Raw genomic sequence first — 27,374 nt, forward strand, 5'->3', positions numbered from 1 at the left:
TCCTAATGATGTGATCCCGTTATTAATGACATCCAATGTTCATGGTCAGGAAACCGTGACCATCTATTGATCAACGAGCTAGTCAACTAGAGGCTCACTAGGGACATGTTGTGGTCTATGTATTCACACATGTATTACGATTTCCGGATAACAGAATTATAACATGAACAATAGACAATTATCATGAACAAGGAAATATAATAATAACCATTTTATTATTGTCTTTATGGCATATTTCTAACAGGCGGTCCTGGTGGTGATGCACGGTGCTCTTGGGCAGAGCCCGTGTCTTGGCGCTGCCCGGTGACCATGGCCGTGTTGGCGGCGTGGTTGCCGGGGTGTAGTGTTCGATGGCGGTGAGTGTTGGCCGGGGTAAAAACCTGCTCTATCTTCGTTCGGACGGGCGACGGCGAAGCTCGTTTCTTTTTTAAAGGCGTCGTCGCGGCTCTCATCGTCCATCGTGCGGCTTCGGAGAAAACTCTAATCCTCAGATCGAGCGGTGGCGGCGCTCCGGTTTCGTATCTAGAAAACGTAACTTTAAACATACGCACATTTCTTCCCTGCCTATTTAAGTCTCCTGCAGGCGAGCGCCGTTGCCTCTCCCTCCTAGCGCCACCCATCCCGTTCCCACACCCCGCCGGCGGCAACGAATTCCAGCGAAAAGCGAGGCGAGGCCGGACCGATGGCGGCGGCGCGGTGGCAGCAGCAGGGGGAGGCGCAGAAGCTGCGGTGCACCAAGGAGCCGTACGTGGATGACGACGGCACTCACAGGATGTACGTATGCGCTCAAACCAAAAGCATCGATGCTTCCGCTGCTTGATTGCTCGCTTCAATTTCGCTCCCGCCGCCCAAGTCTATTTCACTGACGGATTTTTTTTGTCTTCGCTTCTGCCGCTGTTTGCTCGGATGATTTGCGTCTCTTCAGAAAGAGCATGCGGTTCAGCACCTTGTCCGGCGGCGAGGTCCGCAAGTCCGCGGAGGCGCAGGTCTATAACGGCTGGATCTACGACGAGAACCGCAAGCCCGCTCCCGGCGGTTTGCTCGACACGCGGATGGTATGCTGCTGCTCTTTCCGCTACTTGAGGCTGTCTGTCTGTGTGCGTGTGTGTGTGTATTTATGTTGCTTCGCACGATGAAGGGCATGCCACCTTTTGTGTCCGTGTAAGATGTAGTAGATGCTTTACTAATTGATCAATCCGTGGCATATATGGTATAGCTGTAATCCGAGGACCAGCTCTTGTTGGGACATTTCACGCAATATTTTGCAATAAAAGGTCGTCATTTTTCGAAATAAATTAAACGAAATGCTCGCGAGATTCACCCTGAGAAATTTCAGGGAGCTGCAAACAGAGTATATATATGGGGAGTGCCACTGTGAGGGGTTTATGAACAATTCAGAATTATATATACTGCTTCCTGTAAAAGGAATGCCACTGTCTTGTGTGTGTGTGTGTGTGTGTGTGTGTGTGTGTGTGTGTGTGTGTGCAATGCATTGTCTTACTGAACAATACTTGTGTGGCATATAGTTGTAATTAGAGGGCTGGGCTCTTGTTATGACATTTCAACAAATTTTTGCCAGCCGATGAATAAAAGTCTTCCTTGTGAAATAAATGAGCCAATGGAAGATTTCTGTGATATATCGTGACAAATTTCAGGGAGCTGCAAACAAGTTTGGGGAGTGCACAACTTGCCACGGTTCATACACCGAGTGCCCGGGCCATTTCGGTTACATCAAGCTTGCGCTTCCGGTTTTCAACATCGGATTCTTCAACAGTACCGTCAATGTGTTGAAGTGCATCTGCAAGGCAATGTTTTTTTCCTTATATGTCTGATCATGTTTTAGTTTTTCCTTTCCTTAACCACTCCTCACGATGCGATGCCTTTGCAGCGCTGCAGCAGGGTTCTTCTTTCGGAGAAAGACCGCCAAGAGTTTTTGAAGAGGATGAGGAATCCGAGAGCAGAAGTACTGCACAAAAGCGTCATCCTGAGTAAAGTCAGGGACAAATGCAGGCCATGCCGTTGCCACTGGTGTGGATACATGAATGGCAAGCTTACTTCTAATGCTTCTTTTATCTTTCTTATGTTGCTCATCACTTGAAAAATACTAGTACGTAGTAATAAACACCTGACCTGACAGCTTTTAGAACTTAACCTTCTATTTTGGGTTGCATGTACAGGTGTAACTAAGAAGGGGCCAAAGGACAGAGGAGGCTTGGCAATTGTTCATGACTGTAGCAAAACTTTGGACAGAACTACAGAAGAACTTCGGTCTGCTTTATCACACAAGAAAGAAAAACTATCCTTTCCTTCTGTTCACCTGTTAGACCCTCAAACCGTCCTCGCTCTTTTCACAAGAATGACTGATGAGGTAGATGTCGTTTGTCATGTTACAGGAGTACTTGTTACTTTCGGTAGAGTACCACAATTTATCAAACATAGGTTCTCTTGCTTGATTGGTTTTGTCATACTTCAGGACTGTGAACTGCTGAACCTTGGTGACAGACCCGAGAAACTTATCATTACAGAGATTGCAGTGCCACCTGTGCCCATCCGTCCTTCTGTTTTTGTTGGTGGTAATAAAATGAGGTTTGTTCTCTGTAATGGTGTTTCAGCATAGCCACGTGCCATTGAAATGCCACTAATGTCTTTGCTTCTTGCAGCAATGAAGATAGTATTACTTGCATATTGAAGAATATTGTTACTGCAAATCACATAATTAAAGAGGCCCTTAAAAAAGGCGAATCACCCGTGAATTGCTTTGTAAGATAACTCAGAGCACTTCATTTGTTTTTCCAACATTCTCTTATATTTAGTACCATTTCTCTTTCACCTCTGTGGAGGGCGACTTTTGTGTTCTCTGATTTCTTTTTCATTACATTTTAGAAATTAGTCTGCCTCTATATGTTCATGTAATTCCCAAGGCCAGAACTGATTGTTTCGTTGGATAAGATGATGAGTTCTGCTCCAGACGCAGTATAAATTTTTGTTGGCTTTATGGAAGTGCTGTTCAGGATATAATGATTTAAGGTCTGAGTTGAAAATAGATAAACTGTGCCAACAAAATTGAATATTTTGAACTAATAACTTCAACTGTGACTTATGACTTCCTATTGTTCTTCCTGTATTGGCTGGTGGCTGGTGCATCATCAACTTCACCATTCAAAGGGTTCTGTAATTCTGATATTTTAATTGATAATTTATTCTACACATTCTTAATTAGATTATACAAACTTAGAAATAAATTTGATGTTGTATTTATGCTGCACAATTTGCATTGTGATCATTTTCACTCTGGTAGTACTTCTATTCGACTTGTTTGGGACTAAAGGCTTTGTTGTTGTTGTAGTACTTATATTCGACTAATCAAAGTGCCATTTCTGTTGAGATACTCTAACACAATTTTCTTCTTTGTTTCTTTGAAGAATTCCTGGCAAGACCTTCAACTCCAAGTTATTGAATATATCAACAGTGATGCCCCCTCTCTTTCTGATTCACAACATCGTGGCCTTATGCAAAGACTCAAAGGGAAGACAGGTCGATTTCGTGGGAACTTGTCTGGGAAACGTACTGAGTACACTGGGAGGACTGTCATATCTCCTGACCCAAATTTGAGAATAACAGAGGTACTTGTCCATAGGTTACCGATGCTATTTATTTTCACCCTCCAATTGATTTTTCATGTCATTATTAATTCGAACTTCAGGTGGCTATTCCTGTTTTGATGGCTCGAGTCTTGACTTATCCTGAACGAGTTTCATATCATAACATAGAGAAGCTGCGCCAATGTATACGAAATGGACCAAATAAACATCCAGGGGCAAATTTTATAATACAATCTGATGGAACAAAGCTGTAAGTTGTATTTGTTTTTTGAAATTCTGCTTCTTTTCAAGCAGCTCTCATATATTGCCCTGGACTACATTTAGGCACTTAAAGTATGCTGATAGAAGGATCGCCGCACGGGATTTGAAGTATGGCTGTATAGTCGAAAGGCATTTAGAAGATGGAGACATTGTCCTCTTCAACAGACAACCAAGCTTGCATAGAATGTCAATTATGTCACACAGGGTACAAATTGCTCCATACCACACCATTACTTGTTGTACTAAATAATTTGTCTAACGTTTCATTACATTTGTATTTAAATACAGGCAAGGATAATGCCCTGGAGAACATTAAGATTTAATGAGTCTGTTTGTAACCCTTATAATGCTGATTTTGATGGAGATGAGATGAATTTGCATGTCCCACAGACAGAGGAAGCTCGTACTGAAGCATTTATGCTTATGGGGGTAGCACTTGCTAACTCTTCTTTGCTACAGTTTAACGTTTTTGTTATGCTTTTTGATGCACAAAACTGATTTGGTAACAAATATTTATTTTTTGCAGGTTCAGAATAATCTATGTACCCCTAAGAATGGAGAAATACTGGTTGCTTCCACACAAGACTTTTTGACCTCGTCTTTTCTAGTCACAAGGAAAGATACCTTCTATGACAGGTCTTATTTTACTCTCTTGTGTTCATATCTTGGTGATGCAATGGAATATATTGATCTCCCAACACCAGCCTTAATTAAGGTAATATTTTTCAACTAGTTTTCTGTGGCTACATGTTATCCTCGATTTAATGTTCATTGCAAATATAAATTTGGTTCTGTAAAAAATTGTGTTGTTTGTGCTTCTACTGGTGTAGTTAAGAGGAGATGCATGGTAAATGAGCTAGTAGAATATTGTTGAAAACTAATATAGGAAATGAGACATCCTTGCTCGTGTGCTCTCTACGTATAATAACTAGTTTGGTCTATTAGACGAGTTATTACTAATGCCTTTTTCTATGCATAACAAAAGACAACAAAATAAAGCATCATTTTTATTTTCCTCTGTGAAATCCTTTTTTTTCCGTATGCATGTTTGTCCATGTTAGCCTTCTTACTAAAGTTTTGACCCATGTATGAATATTGACCATGTTCTTTTTTTGCAGCCTATTGAGCTTTGGACGGGCAAGCAGTTATTCAGTGTGTTAGTACGTCCTAACGCGTGTACAAAGGTGTTTCTGAATCTTACCGTTGAAGAGAAAATTTACATGAAACTTAAAGAACGTGACAAAAAGGCAATTACAGTTTTGGAAGAGACAATGTGTCCGAATGATGGTTTTGTCTACTTCCGAAACAGTGAGCTTTTATGTGGGCAAGTTGGCAAGAAAACTTTGGGTGAGAAAACTAGTGATGGCTTTGCTAAAAATGCCTTTAATAAGATTATTTTGATTTCTGATTTCATGATTCATCTCAAGAACCATTGCTTGGGGTTAGAAGGCTGAACTGCTATTGTAGTTTTGTATGCATCTTCCTAATAAACTGTTCTGTTTGTACAGCAGTATTTTTCTTTTTCATTATAATGCTTCGTATTGTTTTACATTCCTGAGTAATGAAAATTGTTTATTTGATGTTGGAATGGTACTATTTCATCTTGACTCATAAAATGAGCTATGCACGTCCCACCTGAGCAGCTAAAGAAGCGAACCTGTGATTAGTCCACCTTACCGTGCTCCACTTCTGTAGAAAGTTTAACTTAACTCTGCAATGATAATCTTTTGCCTATTACAAATTAAATTGGGAAATTCTATGCAAAGTTTAGGATGTAATTTGAGAAAGCTTAGGATGGGTCCTTGAACGTTCCAAGTTATCTGCTGTCTGAAACAAAGTATTGCATGATTGTATCTGAGCACCGATTTTATTATGGGTATCCTGTATCCAGGTCATTCTAGATTCTAGAACAATGTGTACTGCGTTCTTTGAATGTTTCCTTCTTCTTTAGGATTTTGTTACTCAGCCATAACTCTGACATGTTTTAGTCTCATGAAGCACTCCATAAACCACATATAATAAATGATGTGCCTTTTGTCATCCATGTTTGTAAAAATCACTGTTCGCCTGTGCTAATTTTTGAATTTTCATATTTCTTGACATATTTCGAAGCAAACAAAGTTTTATTGGATTTTTATCTGCAGGTAATGGGAATAACGAGGGCATGTTCTCTGTTCTTATAAGAGATTATAATTCTCATGCTGCAGCGAGCTGTATGAATCGTTTGGCAAAGTTTAGGTGAGGCTTGTTTTATGATTTGTACAATTCACGTTATCTTTCTTGGTTATTAGTAATTTGGTGCCGTATCGGTAATTTGCTCCTGTGTGCTTGCTCAATTGGAGAATGAGAATGGAAGGACATCCTCTTTATTCCCTTTTAGCATGTAAACTTGTCTTCTTTTTTTGAAAAGGAGGTTGAAACCCCTGGCCTCTGCATCCAAGGATGCATGCAGCTTGTCAAACAACTTATCAACCTGTCACGTTGGCCTCTTTCTCATGCGCCGCACCAGGAGTCTAGGAGTCCACCAGGAGATAGGCTAGGTAGTTAGTTGATATCTATCTATTGTAACCTACTCTATCCCTTCCTCTCCAAGTCTCCTGTAAGATCTCATGTATGCGCTACAGGGTTGTTGCGCCCCTGCCTATAACACGTACCACGCCCCCTCGCACCGAGGACAAGGCGTTTCCGCATATCGCACATGGTAATCAGAGCGATCCTCTCCAAAGCCATCTAGCGATCCAATCTCCAGCCATGTCTTCCTCCGGCGCTTCCCAGACCAACCTCAGCGGCCAAGTCACGGAGAAGCTGACCCGCACCAACTATGTCCTCTGGCGCGCGCAGGTGACGCCGCAGCTCAGGGGCGCGGGAGTCTTTGGCTACGCCGAAGGCACAACACCGGAGCCGGCCAAGTTCCTCACCACCAAAGATAAGGATGGGAAGGAAACCTCTGAGCCCAACCCTCTCCACCATCTCTGGGTCCGGGAGGACCAGCAGGTGCTGGGCTATCTCCTCAGCACCCTCACCAAAGAGGTCCTGCTGCAGGTGACCACGATCACCACGGCGAGCATGCTCTGGACGACGCTCGCAGGTATGTTCTCCTCGCAGTCTTTGAGCCGTGTCAATAACATACGCACGGCCCTGCTCAGCGCGCAGAAGGGCACCCAATCGGTCGCCACCTTCTTCGCCCACATGCGTGGCCTCGCCGATGAGCTGGCGGCCGCCGGCAAGCCTCTGCAGGACGACGAACTCATCAGCTACATCCTTCACGGCCTCGACATGGAGTACCAGCCCTTGGTCTCTGCCCTCGATGTCCGCACCACCCCGGTATCTCTCGATGAACTCTTCTCTATGTTGAGTAACTTCGATCAACGGGTGGCCATGTACCAAGGGTCGGGCGGCTTCAAATCTTCTGCCAACGCCGCGACCCGTGTCTCCCACGTGTCGAGGCACGACTTAGAGGCATAATCGCATTGAAGGCATATGTCGCAAGTTAGGCAATCTTCACAACATCCCATGTAATATAAATCATAAAGGGGAGAAACATAGTTGGCTTACACTCGCCACGTCAATCAAGTATATAAATAACATTACATCAACCAAACACTCATGGCCCGACTACGGCGCCAAAATAAAAGATAACCCAACAAGCGACACGGTCCCAATCACCCCCAACTAGGCACCACTACTGATCATCAGGAAAGGAAACATAGTAACGTTGAGAGTCCTCGTCGAACTCCCACTTGAGCTCAAGCGCGTCTCCTGGAGCGGAATCATCAGGCCCTGCATCTGGTGTAATAGTAATCTGTGAGCCACAGGGACTCAGCAATCTCGCACCCTCGCGATCAAGACTATTTAAGCTTATGGGTACGGCAAGGTAAATATATGTGGAGCTGCAGCAAGCGACTAGCAAAATATGGTGGCTATCCGGTTCACAAAAGAGAGCGAGAGGAGGAGGCAAAGCGCGAGCGAGAAACTAGAGAACAACCTGCACAAACATTACTCCAACACCGTGTCCACTTCCCGGACTCCGCCGAGAAGAGGCCATCACGGTAACACACTCAGTTGATTCATTTTAATTAAGTTAAGGTTCAAGTTATCTACAACCGGACATTAACAAATTCCCATCTGCCCATAACCGCGGGCACGGCTTTCGAAAGTTCAAATCCCTGCAGGGGAGTCCCAACTTAGCCCATGACAAGCTCTCACGGTCAACGAAGGAATAGACCTCCTCCCAAGACGTTCCGATCAGACTCGGTATCTCGGTTATTCAAGACACTTCGACAGGTTAAAACAAGACCAGCAACACCGCTCGAATGTGCCGACAAATCCCGATAGGAGCTACACATATCTCTTTCTCAGGGCACACTCAGATGAGCGCTCCGTGCAACTAAAACCAAACCTCGAGTTTCCCCGAGGGGGCGCTGCACAGGACTCTAGGTTGGACCAACACTCAGAGGAGCACTGGCCCGGGGGGGGGGGGTTAAAATAAGATGACCCTCGAGCTCCGGAAACCCAAGGGAAAAAGAGGCTAGGTGGCAAATGGTAAAACCAAGGTTGGGCATTGCTGGAAAAGCTTTAATCAAGGCGAACTATCAAGGGGTTCCCATTATAACCCAACCGCGTAAGGAACGTAAAATCCGGGAACATAACACCGATATGACGGAAACTAGGGCGGCAAGAGTGGAACAAAACACCAGGCATAAGGCCGAGCCTTCCACCCTTTACCAAGTATATAGATGCATTAAGATAACAAGATTATATAATGATATCCCAACAAGTAAATAAATGTTCCAACAAGGAACGGCCTCCAATCTTCACCTGCAACTAGCAACGCTATAAGAGGGGCTGAGCAAAGCGGTAACATAGCCAATCAACGGTTTGCTAGGACAAGGTGGGTTAGAGGTTTGACATGGCAATTTGGGAGGCTTGAAAGCAAATGGTAGGCATCGTAGCATTGGCATAGCAAAAGAGCGAGCAAACTAGCATAGCAAAGATAGTAGTGATTTCGAGGGTATGATCATCTTGCCTGCACAGTTGTTAGAGTTGACTGGATCCTCGAAAGCAAACTCAACGGGATCCTCGTTAGCGAACTCGTCTCCCGGCTCTACCCAAACAAGACAAACAAGCAACAAGGACACAATCAACCACGTGCAAGGACCAAACAAGATGATGCAAAGATGATATGCTATGCGGGATGCGGTGCGGGATGCAAAATGCAAGATGTGACAGAGAATGCATGAACCTGGCCTCAACTTGGAAATCCAAGGGTGCCACTGGAAAGATGAGATGAAATCGCTTGAAAACGATATAAAGAACGCTGGAATCGGAGTTACGGTTTGGAAATGGCAAGCGATTCAAAAATGACACCGGTCTGCGATTTACAGCAAGTAGCCATCTAAATGCAATGAGATGAACATGCTACAGCACCCAAACATGACAACAAAATACATGGTAGGGATGCATTCAAGATGCTTAACAAAAGTCTAGCACTGAGCTACGGTCAATTCATCCATTAACAGGTTCAAACAAGCATGGCAAAAATGCATATGACAAACAGATCTTAGACTTAGTGAAATTAACACTTGTCTGGAATTTCAGATCAGGTAGCACTCTTCGGAGCAACAAAACTATATGCTACAGGACCTGAATATGGCAAAGTAAAGCATGGCATGAAGCTACTCAAAGAGCTTAACAAAAGTCCCTTAGTGACCTTGAGCCAAAAGGGATCAGAAAATACAATTGCAAGCATGTGAACATAGCAAAAACATAATCAGTTTTCAGACTTGAAAACTGGAGCATGCTGAAAACAGATATCAAGTAGGCATGTTTACGAGCTCGATGCACTCACTACGGTGCAAGTCATGACAAGCTAAGCATACATCCATCAAGAAGGCACAAAATGCAAGCTAGACATGGCAAGAACAATAGCATAGCATGCACGGATCAACCACAACATCATCGACAAAATTGCAAAAAAGTTGACAATCTGCCCAGATTCACAAAGTAGTAAAAGTAGAACTCGATTGACTCAAGCTAGGGTGCTCCATAATTGCCAACAAAGACATGGATGGATAGAGCACTACAAGATTAACAAAACATCTTTACTGATCATCCTCAAAAGAGGCATGGATCACTAGGAAACAACATGAACATATGGCAACATGAGATAAACAGCTCAAGGACTTAGTGGAATTGCTAAGTCCCTGAAAACAGAATTAACAAGTGCACCACTTTGCAAGCTTGTGCTAGTCACCACACACATCACAAAAATACATGGGTTGCACCTCTGAAAAGATGACAAAACCCTTAACAAAACATATGTAGAACATCAGGGCATATCATGCACACAATAATCATGGCAAAAATGACAAAAAGCTAAATGGAGTAGCAGATCTGACAATTATCTCAAGTAGCCCTCTTCTAACAGCATTTCAGGCATCAAGATGAACTCAAATGAAAATGATGCAATGGAATGAAATGATGTACTCTCTGGGATGAACATTTTGATATGCTATATGCATGAATCGAAGCTACGGATGCAAAGTTACGAGGCCATGAACAGGAGCACTTGGATCTGAGAATTTCGGGACTTAGAAGAAATTAGACCTCGCGGGAAATGGGACGAGGAGGACCCGGGATGAGGAGATCCGGGGAACAGCGCGGGCGTTTGGATCGGGGACCGGTGGATCTGGTCCAACCACCAGATCCGGCCGGTGAGGGAGGAGAACTCCGGCGAGGCGGCGGCTCCGGCGACGATGGGCTCAGGCAAGAGGAGCGGGGCACGCCGGCGAGGAGAGGTACTCGGGCCGGCCTAGCAAGGGCGGATGGCGGCGGCGAGCTCGCGCGCGGCGAGGCGCGAAGGCGGCGGGCAGTGGTGGCGGCGCACGGCGGCTCGGGCCGGCTTGCTCCGGCGGCGGCGGCTCGGAGGAGGAGGCGGTGCGCTCGGGCGGCGGGGAGCGGTGCGGGCGGCGGCGCGCTGGGCCGTGGGGGCCGGCCTCGGGCCCCGGCGGGCCTGGCGGCGCGCGGGACGGCGATGATGGGCGCGGGACAGGTGGCGCTCGACGATTGGTCGGCGGCGGATCGGACGTGTCCGGCCGGCGCGGAGAGGAAAAAATTAGGGTTTCGGGGAAGAGGGAGATCCGGATTCGGAGGGGTTCTTTAAATAGGCATAGAGGGAGCTAGGAGAGTCCAAATGAGGTGCGGTTTGCGGCCACGCGATCGTGATCGAACGATCTAGATGATGGAGAAGGCTTAGGTGGGTTTTGGGCCAAATTGGAGGGGTGTTGGGCTGCAACACACACGAGGCCTTCTCGGTCCCTCGGTTAACCGTTGGAGTATCAAACGAAGTCCAAATGATACGAAACTTGACAGACGGTCTACCGGTAGTAAACCAAGGCCGCATGACAAGTCTCGGTACAATCCGGAAATGTTTAATCCCCACATACGGAAGAAAGCTAGAAATGACCGCCGGAGGAGAACGAAGCGCCGGAATGCAAAACGGACAACGGGGAAAATGCTCGAATGCATGAGACAAACATGTGTGCAAATGCAATGCACATGATGACATGAGATGAGATGCATGACAACGATAACAACACACGGAGACAAAAACCCGAACCCGAGAAAATAAAATAACTTAACACCGGAAACGGCAAGAGTTGGAGTACAAATTGGAAAAGTTACATCCGGGGTGTTACACCTGTCGACATCCGTCCCAAGATGGACGGTGGCATAGAATTGAGCCACCAAATCCGCATCGAAGTCCTTGTTGAATTGCATGATCCTGAGAATGTTCAACTGAGTGCACATCTGAAGGGCTTCGCCAAAGTACTCTGGTTCCTTCTCCATAGCATCAGTGTCAGTGGAGCGAACATCAACAAAAAGATTCTTCTTGGCCTTGATCACATCAAAGTAGATGGCAAATTGAAAACGGTTCCAGAACGGGCGGTTGACCAAAGTGGGTTCTTGGTCCACCGCATAGGGGTTGCGGCGACGCTTCTCCCAAAACTCCTTGTTGGTCATCTCAGTCACAGTCTTCCCCTTTGGCTTGTTGGCGGATCGCTTGGATTGCTGAGGAGGTGGAGGAATACTTGCAGATGCACTTGCTGGAGGCGGTTGGGTGCTCAAGGAACCACCGGCTGGCTCTGAGGTGCGGTAGCGTTTTGATGTAGTACGTCCGGGGTTGATACAGCGACCTTGCTGCTTGGAATGGTCATCACCTGGAGCCAAACACAAGAACACGCAAAACAATCAGAAAGAACGAGCATAAGCCAACAAACTCAACAAAAAAGATCAAGGTAAGGCAGGAAAATGATGGATTTTGGCATGCAGCGGTAATACCGTGACATGCCTGCGGTAGTACCGCCCCAAAGGGAGCAGTAGTACCACTCTAGGTCAAGCGGTAGTACCGCTCCAAAAAGAGCGGTAGTACTGCTCGAGGCGGAGAAACAGCAGTTTCCTACAGCACGAGGCGGTGAAACAACGGTTTTCTACTACCGTGGTCAAATCCGGCACTACCGACCTACCAAATTCAAAAATAATCCTACCAAACTCTAATCGAGATAGTCTAGTTGCCTTCTCCAACCAACTCAAGCCTAGATTTAGCCCAAAATCTAGAGATGCAACCACCATTGCCCCTAAGAAACAAGATCTCAAAACGAGACAAAAAGAAAGAAGGAACCGGGGCAATACCGGCATCCATGGCAAGAGAACGGGGTGAGGATCGACTCCACCAAAGGAAATGGAGAGGAACGCCCCGGAGACGGAGATCCGCCGGAGCCCTCCCGCGGCGAGTGGAGGCTGGAGAGAGGAAGAGAAAAGAGGGGGCGAAGTGAATGGGTATGGGGGAGAAGAAACCTCCCCTGCCCCGACTTAACCCCCTGGTCCCGTCCCTCAGCGGTAGCACCGTGCTGGGGGGCGGTAGTACCGCTCATGAGCGGTAGTACCGCGCACCACCAGCGGTAGTACCGCCCATCACGCCATGGCAACCAAACCAACAAGGCTTTTGCTCGTAGAAACGACAAAAGCGGCAAGAGAAAAGAAGAGCCAGCAAAAAGACCAAGACACACCTCTTCAAACGAGGGCGGTGGCCGAGGCCACTTATGTTTGAGTCAAAAGGTATGGCGCCGCGAAGATTTTAACCTTGGGCCCATGAACAAAACTCGTCTTTGAAGCACAAGTACCATCAACAATGGCTAAAGTAAAAGACTTGATCGAATTTATGCACAATGGGGGGAGGGAGAGTTCATTGAGAGAACAACACTCCCCCTATTTCCATGCCTACACCTAAACTAGACAACAAATTGAGCGTGGTAGAGTGTGCAAGGGTTCAAGCCACATTGCTCGAATCAATGATATTTAGCTCATGCCTTAACTCGCGAAATCTTGCTTCATCCAAGGGCTTCGTGAAAATATCTGCAAGGTTGTCATGAGTGTTGACATAGTTGAGCTCGATCTCTCCTCGCCTAATGTGATCCCGGATGAAGTGATACCGAATCTCAATATGCTTCGTCTTGAAGTGTTGCACCGGGTTGAGAGAAATCTTGATGGCACTTTCATTGTCACACCAAAGAGGCACTTTGTCACAAGTGACACCATAATCCTTTAAAGTTTGCCTCATCCATAGAAGTTGTGCACAACAACTACCGGCGGCAACATACTCCGCCTCAGTGGACGAGAGAGACACACAACTTTGCTTTTTGGAAGACCAACTTACCAAAGAGCAACCAAGGAATTGACACCCTCCGGAAGTGGACTTCCTATCCACTTTGTCTCCCGCCCAATCGGAATCCGAGTACCCTACAAGCTTGAAGTTTGATCCTCTTGGGTACCATAAGCCAAAGTTTGGGGTATGAGCCAAATATCGAAAGATACATTTGACCGCCACAAAGTGACTTTCCTTAGGTGCGTCTTGAAACCGTGCACAAATTCCCACACTCAACATGATGTCCGGTCTAGATGCACAAAGGTAAAGCAAGGATCCAATCATGGAATGATATACCTTTTGATCCACCACTTTACCATTGGGATCTAAGTCAAGTTGGCACTTGGTGGGCATTGGAGTGGAGGCCGGCTTGACGTCACTTAGCTTGAATCTCTTGAGCATGTCTTGAGTGTATTTGGATTGATTGATGAAGGTTCCTTCTCTTCTTTGCTTCACTTCGAACCCTAGAAAGAACTTCAACTCTCCCATGAAGGACATCTCGAACTTTGAGGTCATGAGAGCGGCAAATTCCTCATTGAAAGCTCTGTTAGGAGAACCAAAGATAATATCATCAACATATAATTGGCACACAAACAACTCCCCTTTGACCTTCTTAGTAAAAAGAGTGGGGTCGATTAGCCCAACTTCAAAACCACGGTCTTGTAACAACTCAGTAAGGTGGTCATACCACGCACGTGGGGCTTGTTTAAGGCCATAGAGCGCCTTATCGAGTTGATACACATGATCGGGAAAGTAGGGATCCTCGAACCCGGGGGGTTGCTTGACGTAAACCAATTCATTAATAGGACCATTAAGAAAAACACTCTTCACATCCATTTGTTGTAACTTAAAGTTATGATGAGAAGTATATGCAATCAACATGCGAATGGATTCAAGACGAGCAACGGGAGCAAAGGTTTCACCATAGTCGATACCCTCGACCTGGGAGTAGCCTTGTGCTACCAAACGAGCCTTGTTGCGAATGATAATCCCATGGGCATCTTGCTTGTTCTTAAATATCCACTTGGTTCCTATGACATTGTGATTCCCGGTTGGTCTTGGCACCAATCTCCACACTTTGTTGCGCTCGAAGTTGTTGAGTTCTTCATGCATGGCATTGAGCCAATCCGGATCTTCTAGCGCTTCATAGACCTTGTGGGGTTCCACACAAGAGACAAACGCGTGATGCTCACAATAATTAGCTAATTGTCTACGAGTGCTTACCCCCTTTCTTAAGTTTCCAAGCACATTTGTCATGAGATGATCCTTGGTGGAGAGCTTGGAAGCAACCTTGGCGGCACGACGCTCTAATTCCTCCTCGGGGGTGAGACGAGGAGTGGTCACTTGATCATCTTGAGCGTCGTCATGGGCTTGTTCTTGTTCTTGAACTTGCTCGGAGGAGAGAACTTGACCTTGGACATCACTTGATGTGTCAACATCGTCTTGAGCGTGATCTTGCCCTTGGTCATGTTCTTGAGGATGAGAGCCTTCATGTTGTTCTTCGGAAGCGTGTGGGCCTTGGGTTGGTGATGGCTCCACTTGCGTGGAGCTTTGTCCTTCTCCTTCGGCCATAAGGGGTTTCTCAATGGGTAGGATAAAGCCAACACCCATTCTTCTTCTAGCTTGGGGAGGAATTTCATCACCTACATCACAAGTGCCACTTTGCTCAACTTGGGAGCCGTTATTCTCATCAAACTCCACGTTACACGTCTCCTCAATAAGTCCCGTGGATTTATTGAGGACATGGTAAGCATGAGAGTTTGTAGCATAGCCAACATATATGCCCTCATAAGCTCTAGCCTCAAATTTAGACAACCGAACACCTTTCTTGAGAATGAAACACTTACACCCGAATACCCGGAAGTACTTGAGGTTGGGCTTATTACCGGTGAGTATCTCGTATGGAGTCTTGTTCAAGCCCTTGCGGAGGTAGAGCCGATTGGATGCATGACACGTGGTGTTGATGGCTTCGGCCCAAAAGTTGTACGGAGACTTGAACTCTGCCATCATGGTCCTTGCCGCATCCATCAACGTCCGGTTCTTCCTCTCCGCAACACCGTTTTGTTGAGGGGTGTATGGTGCAGAATATTGATGCTTGATTCCCTCATCACTAAGAAATTCATCCAAGGTGTAGTTCTTGAATTCGGTGCCGTTGTCATTTTTTATTGTCAAGATCTTTGCATTGTGTTGACGTTGTGCTTCATTTGCAAAGTCAATAACGGTTTGTTGGGTCTCGCTCTTCCTCTTGAAGAAATACACCCACGTGTACCTTGAGTAGTCATCCACAATCACCAAGCAATACTTCCTACCTCCAAGACTATCGAAGGATGGGGGCCCAAAGAGATCCATGTGAAGGAGCTCCAAGGGCCTCTTTGAATAAATGATAGTCGTGGGAGGGTGAGCCTTCTAATGTAGCTTTCCTTCGATACAGGCACTGCAAGCATGATCTTTACAAAACTAACATTCGTTAGTACACGGACATGGTCCCCCTTGAGAAGACTTTACAAATATCTCATATTGACATGGACTAAATGGCGATGCCAAAGCCATCCCACGTCAACTTTAGCCATTAGGCACGTCGCGGTCTTAGTGGGTCGCTCCGAAAAGTTAATCACATATAGACCGTTCTCGACGTTCCCAATAAAGACTACTTTAAGAGTCTTGCTCCACAAGAGGGCCACGGTATCAATATCAAAGAAAGTGGCAAAGCCCATGATTGCAAGTTGACGAACGGAAAGTAAATTGTATGTAAGGGACTCAACAAGCATGACCTTCTCGATCGTGAGATCATGAGAGATGACCACCTTGCCAGGTCCCAATACCTTAGAAGATGAGGCGTCACCCCACTCGACATTGGTGGGCATAGATGGAACTTTGTGCACGTCCACCGCCAAGTCCTTACTTCCGGTCATATGATTTGTAGCTCCACTATCGAGCAACCATGATCCACCACCGGAAGCAAACACCTACAAGAGATCAATGCTTGGTTTTAGGTACTCATTTTGTAATGGGTCCTTTGATGTTAGTAACAAGGGTCTTGGGAACCCAAATAGACCATTCAATGTACTCATGAAGAGAACCAACAAATTTGGCATAAACATGCCCATCACTAGCACGGCATAACACATAAGAAGGGTTAAAATCGCCGGCTTTGTTGAGAGGGGTGACATTGCCCTTCTTGACATTGTTCTTCTTCTTCTCCTCGGGGGCACTCTCTCCCTCCCTCACAAAGGTTTGCATGAGGGGAGGAGGTCGTTTGGTCTTGTCATTCTTCTTCTTATTCTTGGAGTCGGGCACGTACCCAACCCCTTCCTTGGCCACACCTCCCTTTTGGTTGATCAAGAGATCGTTGAGATTCTTTTTGCCTTGTATGCAAGTTGCAAGACCTCTCTCAAGTTGCTCCTTCAACTTAGCATTTTCCTCAACAAGATGTATATGCTCACAACACGGGTTAGTAGCATTTGCATTATCAATTAAAACCATATGAGGAAAAGTTGCTTTCTCCTTAGTTAGCTTCACTTGGAGTTGATCATGAGACTCCTTGAGACTAGCGTGAATACCCTTCAAGGCCTTGTGGGCCTTGTCAAGTATATCAAACTCCTCTTTGAGTCTAGCAAGATCAACCCCGAGTTTGGCCTTCTCGGAATTTAGCACACGAGAAACAATGAGGACATGATCATAATCTTTCTTTAACTTAGCATGATCAACGTTGTGTGACTCCTCAAGAGCCAAACGAAGACCACGCTCTTCCTCAAGAGCATTGGAAAGATCCGAAATCTCATCGGCATAGTCACGACTATGCCCTTCCATCTTAGAGATGGTGTCTTCGTGAGCCTCAATCATGTCATTGGCTTCACCAAGTTGTTCCAAGAGAGCAACAAAGTGCTTCTTGGATTTTCCCTTGAGTTTTCCCATAAAGGCCTCAAACTCGTTAGCCTCCGCATTAGCTCCCTCAAGTTCATTAATGCTATCTGTCGGGGAAGGATGATTAATGAAGGTAGTTTTGATGTTAGGGGTTACCTTGTTGGTGGCTTTAGCCATGAGGCACTTGGCGGTGATGCTCTCATTGGGTGAGTCGAAGAGAGACACCCGTGACGTTGTTGCAATGGCAACGGAGGCCATGGCAACCGACTCATCATCTTCATCATCCTCATTGTACTCTTCTTGCACAACCAAGGCCTTGGGAGGAGTCTTCTTGATGAAGTTCTTGTTGGGGAACGACTTGGCCTTGTCCTTTCGGATGAGTTTGCCACCATTGTCTTCCCTCTTCTCATACGGGCATTCTGCAACGAAATGACTCACGTTGCCGCAATTGTAGCAAGTCCTTACACGTTGCTTGCCCCTTGTGCCACTCGAGTTATTTTTGCTAAAGTTTGGCCTCGAGTTTTTCTTGCTCCAAAATTGCCTTGAAGCAAGTGCCATGTGTTTATGATATGCATACTTCGTATCTCCGGGGTTGCTCTCCTCTTCTTCCTCTTCTTCTTCTTCCACGGTGAGCTTGGCCTTCGATGCAAGGTTAGGCTTCTTTGCCCGTTGAGAACGGAGCACCGCATTGTCGGCGGTCTTGTCCAAAATGTTCATGGCCACAAAATCATCCAACACTTCGCTTGAGGTCAAAGTGTGGAAGTCCGGTCTTTGACGGATGACGGAGGACATGGCCTTGTGATAGGGCATCATTGCCTTGAGGAATTTGCACTTGATCCAATTGTCATCCGTGTCCTTGCTCCCGTGATCTCGTAGTGAGACCGCGAGTTTGGTTACTCTCCGATAAAGCTCACGAGGTTCTTCATCTTCTTTCATTGCAAACTCATCGGCCTCATCTTGTATCACTTCATAATTGGAGCGTTGAATGCTTGCGCTTCCCCGGTAGAGAGAGACAACACAATGCCATGCATCTTTGGCCAAGGCGAAGGGACGAAGATGAGGTAGGTCTTCGGGTGGAATTGCATATTGAATGATGAAGAGAGCATTCTCATTGAATTGATTGTCCGCGGCTTCCCGAGGAGTGAAGTTGCTTGGATCATGTGGATAGAACCCTTCTTCAATGATTCTCCAAAGGTTAGTGTTCACATGATTTAAATGACATTTAAAGCGGTAAACCCAAGAATCAAAATCCTCATTTTTCACAATCTTAGGGGGAGGACCGGCATGATTCAAATGAGTAGAAGGAACCGGTCCACCATAAACAAGTGGTGGTTCCACATGGGCAAAGATGCCGGTGCCATTCTTACCACTAGAAGAAGGAGCCTTTTCACTACTAGCTTCCCCCTTGTCGGGGATAGCATCCGTCACCTTGTTGGCGGGGTTACCCACTTTCAACGGTGCGGTGGATAGTTTAAGCCCCTCAAGAAATTTAGTAAACATGCTTTCAACTTCGGTCGTCATGGAGGTTTTCAATGTCTCCAAGGCCACATTGAACTCCTCACGAGAGACCAACGTTCCCCCATCTCCCGTAGACGAGATCGGATTCACACCGGAGTGTTCCTCCATACCGTCTACGGTATCAACCATACTCTTTGAACGGTAAAGTCCTTAATAAAGAGACGAGGCTCTGATACCAATTGAAATGATCGATATGGTTGACTAGAGGGGGGGTGAATAGGCAACTACCAATTTTTACTTTTCTTTACCAAATTAAACTTTGCATCAAAGTAGGTTGTCTAGATGTGCAACTAGGTGAGTAACCTATATGATGCAATAACAACAAGCATACAAGCAAGCACGGGAAGAAACACTAAAGAGTTTGCACAAGTAAAGGTAAGAGATAACCAAGAGTGGATCCGGTGAAGACGAGGATGTGTTACCGAAGTTCCTTCCTTTTGAGGGGAAGTACGTCTCCGTTGGAGCGGTGTGGAGGCACAATGCTCCCCAAGAAGCCACTAGGGCCACCGTATTCTGCTCACACCCTCACACAATGCGAGATGCCGTGATTCCACTATTGGTGCCCTTGAATTGTAACGCCCTCGATGCGGCTATATCTCCCACGTGTCGAAGCACGACTTAGAGGCATAACCGCATTGAAAGCAATGTCGCAAGTGAGGTAATCTTCACACAACCCATGTAATACATAAGGGAAAGAGATACATAGTTGGCTTACAATCGCCACTTCACACAATTACATGAATAAAGCATTACAACATCCAAATACAATCAAGGTCCGACTACGGAACCAAAATAAAAGAAGAACCCCAAATGCGACAAAGGTCCCCGATCGACCCCAACTGGGATCCACTACTGATCAACTAGAACGAAACAACACAAAGGACAAGATCTTCAACGAGCTCCTCCTGAGCTTGGTTGCGTCATCTGCACGGACTCATCGGCACCTGCAAACTGGTTTTGGAAGTATCTGTGAGCCACAGGGACTCAGCAATCTCGCACCCTCGCGATCAAGACTATTTAAGCTTATGGGAAAGGGAAAGGTATGAGGTGGAACTTAGCCCATCACAACCTCTCACGGTCAACGAAGGAATAGACCTCCTTCCGAGACATTCCGATCAGGCTCGGAATCCCGGTACAACAAGACATTTCGACAGGGTAAAACTAAACCAGCAACACCGCCCGAATGTGCCGACAAATCCCGATAGAAGCTGCACATATCTCTTTCTCAGGGCACACTCAGATGAGCGCTCCATACAACTAAAACCAAACCTCGAGTTTCCCCGAGGGGGCGCTGCACAGGACTCTAGTTCGGACCAACACTCAGAGGAGCACTGGCCCGGGGGGGGGGTAAAATAATGATGACCCTCAGGAGCGCGACTCCCAAGGGAAAAGAAAAGGCTAGGTGGCAAAATGGTAAAACCAATGTTGGGCATTGCTGGAAGAGCTTTACTTAAGGTGAACTGTCAAGGGGTTCCCATTATTACCCAACCGCGTAAGGAACGCAAAATCCGGGAACATAACACCGATATGACGGAAACTAGGGCGACAAGAGTGGAACAACACACCAGGCATAAGGCCGAGCCTTCCACCCTTTACCAAGTATATAGATGCATTAATTAAATAAGATATATTGTGATATCCCAACAAGTAAACATGTTCCAACAAGGAGCAACATCTCCATGTTTCAACAAGGAACAAACTTCAATCTTCACCTGCAACTAACAACACTATAAGAGGGGCTGAGCAAAGCGGTAACATAGCCAAACAATGGTTTGCTAGGACAAGGTGGGTTAGAGGCTTGGTTCAACAATATAGGAGGCATGATAAGCAAGTGGTAGGTATCGCAACATAGGCATAGCAAAAGAGCGAGCAACTAGCAAGCAAAGATAGAAGTGATTTCGAGGGTATGATCATCTTGCCTGAAATCCCGCAAGGAAGAAGAACGAGTCCATGAAGAAGACAAACGGACGTAGATGAACGGGTCCTCACAAACGCGACGTTAACGGAACCAACCGGAAGAAGTAACACCGGAAAGAAGCAAACAACATAGTAAAACAACCACCACATAAACATGGCATGATGCACAATCAAGCATGATGCATGTCCGGTTTAATGAAGCATGGCATGGCAAAATGCACAAGCAATACTACAAATTAAGTGAAGCTCAATATGCAACTCCGTTGCATATTGACGAAACACCATGTGACTTATTTAGTTCTCTCTCATTTATGTACCCAACAAGATTAAATGTTGTTAGCATGGCAAGAGGTGAAGCAAATGAAAACTACCTATCTAGTCAAGGTTAAATGAGGCCGGAAGCAACGAACAACAATTCCGGAAACTCCTCATGAGCATATTATAGATTTGGTACTGTTCTGCCCTAAACACAATTTTAGAGTTGTTTAACATGCAAATAAAGGTCACCATGTTAAACTAGGCATTTTTCTACCCCATTTACATATAAAGTTTATTAAATTCCGAGTTACGGTTATTTAGTTATGAATTAAACCATTTTAGCATGGCATAGGGGCAAATTTAAACAAACAGCATTTTAAACATTTTAAACATGGATGAAAATGACATATTATTAAACTAGACAAAATTCTGAGCAAGTTTCATATATAAATCATTTTAAACCGATGCACGAATTGTGAGTTATTATATGCATGAACATGAGGGTCTTTTCTGTAAAACTGCAGTCTCAGGAATAAAAAGCTAAAATCGCAACAGGGAAATAAAAACACGCTGGGCCGAATCCAGTCGCGGGCCTAGCAGGAACATGCGCTGGGAGGGGGATTTCTCACCATGGGCTATGGCCCAGGTCGGTGGAAGAGGCCAATGCAGGACGCAGCAGGCTGAGGCCCACCCGGATGTATGCAGGCCGAGCGATCTGGCACGGGAGGCCGAACGAGGCCGGGTCAACGAAGCCGGCCGGACGCGTCGTCTACCTCCTTCGAAAGGAACAGAGGCGAGGCAGAGGGCCATGGCGCGGCGACTTCAGGCGAGGGGACGGCAAGGAGGTGCTGGGACGGCGGGATCTGGCGTGTCTGGGTGCGGGGATGGAGCTCCAGCGGCGCGAGGATGTTCTTCGGCTCGGTGGAGCTGGCCTTGCAGAAGAAACACGGCGGCGCGTGGTGCTCGTCGCAGAAGAGGGCGACTGCAGCGAGGCAGAGGAACGGACGAAGCTCCTGCAGGGCGGGCGTCCATGGCATCCCTGATGGAGGTGGCCACCGGCGGCAGCGCTCCGGCAACGAAGCTTCTCCCTGACGCCGGCGGGGTTGCAGGTGAACTCCTGTACCTGGTACAGGGAGAGAACGAGGGGTGAGGTAGAGAGGAGAGAAGCCAGGGAAGGAAACGGAGAGTGGGAGAGCAGGGAGAGGGGCAACCTGGTCCTGGACATGGTCGCCGGCAGCCGAGTCGACGGAGGGCGCGGCCTGCGGCGGCCTGCGAGGTCGAGGCCTCGATCCAACCTGGATCGATCCAACCTGGATCGAGCGCTGTCTGGTGGTTGGAAGGATGGATGGATCGGGAAGGCAGGGGAGGCCCTAATTGGAGCGACGGGGAAAACGAGGTGGACGAGGGGATCAGGGAGGATCCCGATGTGGGAGTTGGCAAGTGGCGGCGCGAGGAGGAAGGATGGGACAGCTTTCCTTGATTTTAGGGTTGGACTGATACATATATAGCAGGTGGATATTAGGTTAGGGGCTATCTCGACCCTACGATCGCAAACGGACGATCGCGGATAAAATAGCTAGGGAGTCCAAATAAGAAAACGGAGACGTTTTGTAGATGTTTGGGGATGTTCTGGATCCAACGGTGACAATTGCCCGGGTCGGGTCCGGGACAACTTTTCGGACGCGCGCGCGAGGGGGTTTGATGCACTGAGCAGAGAGGGTTTCGGACCGTGCGGTCGCATCAGACAACTCCGGAAGCGAAGAGGGGAAGGAGGATGGATTAGGGGGGGCTGTGGCGAGACTGCGAGGGGGAGAAGAGAGAGAGGGCCCGGCATCTGTTTCCGAAGACCGAAAACGTCCGACGTTAGACCGACTATAATGTCGCTATAGTTAATCGTTGGGGCGTCAAACGAACTCCGATTGTGATGAAACTTGGCAGGCGGTCTACCTACACTATAACAAGACCGCACGCCAACTCTCATCCCATTCCGAGAACATTTTCCGGCCACTTATAAAATAATATTTCGGACATGCCGCGGGCGCGTGCAAGTGTGTCTGGGCTCAGAACGGACAACGGAAGGAACGAGGAGACCAGGACGGATGCAAGTTTTGAAAAACATGATGATGCAATGCACATGATGACATGGCAAGATGCAACACGCAAGCAAATGACATGACAACGACAGCGAATAACTGAAAGACACCTGGCACATCGGTCTCGGGGCGTTACAACACTCCACCACTACGAGAGGATCTCGTCCCGAGATCTAGAATGGCACCGGAGGGAAAACGGAAGAGAAAGAGAAGAGGTAAAACTAAGTTGCTTCTTTGACAAACGAGTGAGATCAAAAAACCTTGAAAAGGTTAAGCCATTTCGAGAAAAAGAATAACGAAGATGACAAATTTGAAAACACTCCGTTAGAAAAGAGGGACAAAGAATATTGCGGAAAACCTTGAGGTTGAAGGGCAAGATGTCTATTGAAACCACTCCGGTTAAAACAAGATAGAGAAGGATTAAGAATGATATATAATTTGAGCAGCACTCCGTCTGAGGAGGGAGGCAAAACTTGGCAGAATGGGAAAAATTCAAAAAGCAGGCACGACACTCCGGTTAAAAGGATAAGGGCGAAAAGAACACGATCCTGACAAAACAAGAAGATGGGTTGCAGAGAGCAACATCACAATGCCTCCGGAACGAAAGAGTAGAGTAAAGATAATTGAGACAAACGAATGTAGAAGACAATGCCAACTTCTGTTACAAAAGAGCCTGAAAAGGCATCTTTAGGAGAAGGGTTGAACGGAGTTGTTGGAAAACCAACAACGAAAATGATAAGGTTGATATGGTCTTATGGAATACAACTCAAATTATGAGGTGACAACCTGCCACTCACGGAAAAAGGAATTGGATTGATATGAACGAGGAGACGAGAAACTTATTTCACCGGGAGGATAAATGAATAACTTGGGTCATTTCTAAACACCATAGATAGCAACAATCCTTAGGGAAGGCTTTAGGTGAAATATAACCCAAGATAACTCCAATGACGAGATTGATGGATTTGAAATATCTCATTCATGACAACATGTGAATCAAGAAACATGAATTCAAATTATCAAGAATGACATAATACCATCTCCAATGATACGGTTGAAAGAATAGAAGTCCGGATTACAAGAAGAAGAATGCTTGAGCTCCTCTGAAAAGAATCTTGATGAACCCTTCGAGAAGGAGTTAAATCCTTGAAGAACCATCATGTAGAACCCCCATGAAGAACTCCGGTAACAAAAGTATGATCCAACGAAAAAAAAGAGAAGTTGAAAGCACAAGGTGAAACCTTGTAAAGATTTAGATAGATCTCCGTGATAACATAATTGCGAGAGCTTGGAACTCCGGGAAAGAAAGATGAGCTATTGAAACCCATAATATGTATGATGAACCACTCCGGAAAAAGGAATTAACCATATAGGTGAATCAAGAATAAGAATTACATTATGCTTATCCTTCACCAATTAAATTGATGACAATCAACGGATTTGGCACACTACTTATTCTCGTAGAAAAGATTAAGAGAGATATCGATAACTTGATAAGGACTTGATGGAACCGCCGGTGGGATTTGGAACAACGAATGAATTGATATGATAAACAAGGAAGAGAAATCTTGAATGAACCACCGTTAGAATTAAAATGACCAAAGGAAAGATAGAGGAACACCGGGAAGAATTATGAAATGAACGAGTATACTTGAGAGGATTTAGATACATGAGAACGAAGAGATCACGAGCCGATTAAAGATCACTTGAACGAAACACCGGTAAAATTTGGAGAATGATAGCTGAAAGCTGAGAATGAATAAATCTTAGATGATGGGCTCTGGATGAACAAACTGAAAAGGCTCCTGAATTGCTCCGGATAGGTGAAAAGAATTCTCACAACCAAAAATAATTATGAGAGAATGGTATAAAGCTAGCACCATGAATCCTGAAGAGGCAAGAACAAGATTGAGAGAAATTCTTCTTCGGTCTTCAAATCCGAGAATGACGACGAGGAACACCACCAAGAATTATTGAGTACTTCGGAATAAAGAAGAATATAAAAGTTGAATCAACAATGAAATGAATTTGAAAGATCTTGGAGAAAGACATTTAACTGATGATAAATCATACTTACGTCAAACTTCGAAAGGAAATTTTGAGGATAGCTCCGGGAAAATAGGAAGAGTCAGGTAAGATCCTGGGAAAAGACCTGTGGGTTAGGGCCCACTCAAATAAAACACCGTTGAATGATTTGAAAGAGAGGTTGCACCGGTTGAGTTAAATAGCTTGAATGAGATAAACATCCTCAAAAGATCTTGAACGAAAGCAGAGTAGAAACATGAATCTTCGAGATATCTTGAGCACTCTGGAACAAAAGAATAGCAAGGAGTGGATGATTAAGAGGTGCACCGGCATGAGAAGGTATTTAAAACGAGGAAAAAGGGTATGATCAACGCCAAAAGCTTGAATTTGTTCCACCGGAGAGGAAAACGAGTGAAGAGTGACGAACTTGAAGCTCCGTTAGGATCTTCATGAGAATCATCGGATAAGGATATTGACAGAAAAGGAATGAAAAGGCCTCGCATCAATAAGATGGATACTTGATTAAGAAATCTGAATCCTTAAAGAAAATGGATTGGGTGGGTGGGAAAAAACAAAGGCAGCTTGGGACGGATGAAACAAACAACATTGAGAAGAACTGATAATTGATCTTGTGAATGTTGAAGTGATCGGATCCACTTGAAGAGAGACACCCCGGTAGAATAAGATTGGCATAACAATCTCGATTATCGAGAAGGATTAGTATTCACATCGGAGTATGAGAACACCATTTGGGGAAGGTATGAAATCAACACTTGACATTGAAGCAACTCGAATACCACAACTCAAAACAAAACAAAGGATTGGCTTACAAAATAAGCCGGAACAAACATATGATAGAGGTTTCGTCCAAAGTTTTCGTGGTGGGGCCTACACGGGCTCGATCGTACAACACCATCATGTACAAGGCAGTGCATATGACATACGAAGCGTCCCCGAGTCGGCATAGCCAAGGACTCTTTAAGACACAATGAGACCACTGTAAAACCGACCGTGGATAGGCGGACCACTAGACGTCGAACCCCAATTTCATATCATACATCTGTCGGAAAGATATCCTAAGAGCTACTTGAATTCCCACTTATGAAACTCCCAAACCTTTCCGGTTATGCAATCAGGTGTTGGGGATACAGGGGAAGCATAATATCTCACCCAAACTAACAAATCCTACATCCAGCTGTATCCATCCTTCAACACATAACCAAGAAACCTTCGGAAATCATCTACCTCAACTCTCGAAAAGCATCCGTTATACAAGTTATGGCAATACTCCCGAACTCCCGCCCCAGTACTGGGTGGCGTCGAGGTTATCTCACCAACGAACTGCATAAAAGAGATTTTCGATGTCGGCGTACTAAACTCAAGTATTCCAGAATTGCAACGATAAAATTATGACGACAACACCTCAGAGCTCAACTCCCCGGGACACTTCCACAAAAACCCCTGACAGGAGGCAGCAATACAATGTTCTCATCATAAAACCATCGGAACGATTTCAAGATACCCGCGTGATCCTAAATTTTTTTTAGTGAAATTTGAGAAGAGATGAGTCAAAACTCTACGTCAGGATGCCTTACCAGAGCGATGAGGAGACTGGGAAGTAAAAAGAATTCCTAAACTCTCCGATATATAATTCCTAAATGACTCAAAATATTTTTCTAGACACAACTCAGTCGCTAATAACGATCAAGCAATGGGGCTCCTAAGGTCGGGGAAGGCTCTGATTACCAACTTGTAACGCCCTCGATGCGGCTATATCTCCCACGTGTCGAAGCACGACTTAGAGGCATAACCGCATTGAAAGCAATGTCGCAAGTGAGGTAATCTTCACACAACCCATGTAATACATAAGGGAAAGAGATACATAGTTGGCTTACAATCGCCACTTCACACAATTACATGAATAAAGCATTACAACATCCAAATACAATCAAGGTCCGACTACGGAACCAAAATAAAAGAAGAACCCCAAATGCGACAATGGTCCCCGATCGACCCCAACTGGGATCCACTACTGATCAACTAGAACGAAACAACACAAAGGACAAGATCTTCAATGAGCTCCTCCTGAGCTTGATTGCGTCATCTGCACGGACTCATCGGCACCTGCAAACT

The 27,374-nt window shown here is 45.8% G+C and overlaps 1 protein-coding gene across 1 annotated transcript in view; it reads left to right on the plus strand.

The window, feature by feature from the left end:
* Window positions 1–554: 554 nt before the first annotated feature.
* LOC125553023 (DNA-directed RNA polymerase III subunit 1-like) overlaps window positions 555–27,374 on the plus strand; it is a 41,093-nt gene continuing 14,273 nt past the window's right edge. Inside the window, exons 1-14 of the mRNA XM_048716763.1 lie at window positions 555–774; window positions 926–1,055; window positions 1,656–1,805; window positions 1,889–2,045; window positions 2,178–2,368; window positions 2,474–2,586; window positions 2,661–2,760; window positions 3,423–3,623; window positions 3,704–3,852; window positions 3,927–4,068; window positions 4,152–4,292; window positions 4,390–4,578; window positions 4,982–5,210; window positions 6,008–6,101. Coding sequence (XP_048572720.1) covers window positions 683–774; window positions 926–1,055; window positions 1,656–1,805; window positions 1,889–2,045; window positions 2,178–2,368; window positions 2,474–2,586; window positions 2,661–2,760; window positions 3,423–3,623; window positions 3,704–3,852; window positions 3,927–4,068; window positions 4,152–4,292; window positions 4,390–4,578; window positions 4,982–5,210; window positions 6,008–6,101 — 2,078 coding nt within the window. The 5' untranslated portion in view covers window positions 555–682. The remainder of the gene's footprint in view (window positions 775–925; window positions 1,056–1,655; window positions 1,806–1,888; window positions 2,046–2,177; window positions 2,369–2,473; window positions 2,587–2,660; window positions 2,761–3,422; window positions 3,624–3,703; window positions 3,853–3,926; window positions 4,069–4,151; window positions 4,293–4,389; window positions 4,579–4,981; window positions 5,211–6,007; window positions 6,102–27,374) is intronic.

Source organism: Triticum urartu, chromosome 1, assembly GCF_003073215.2.
Source record: "Triticum urartu cultivar G1812 chromosome 1, Tu2.1, whole genome shotgun sequence".
Lineage (NCBI taxonomy): Eukaryota > Viridiplantae > Streptophyta > Magnoliopsida > Poales > Poaceae > Triticum > Triticum urartu.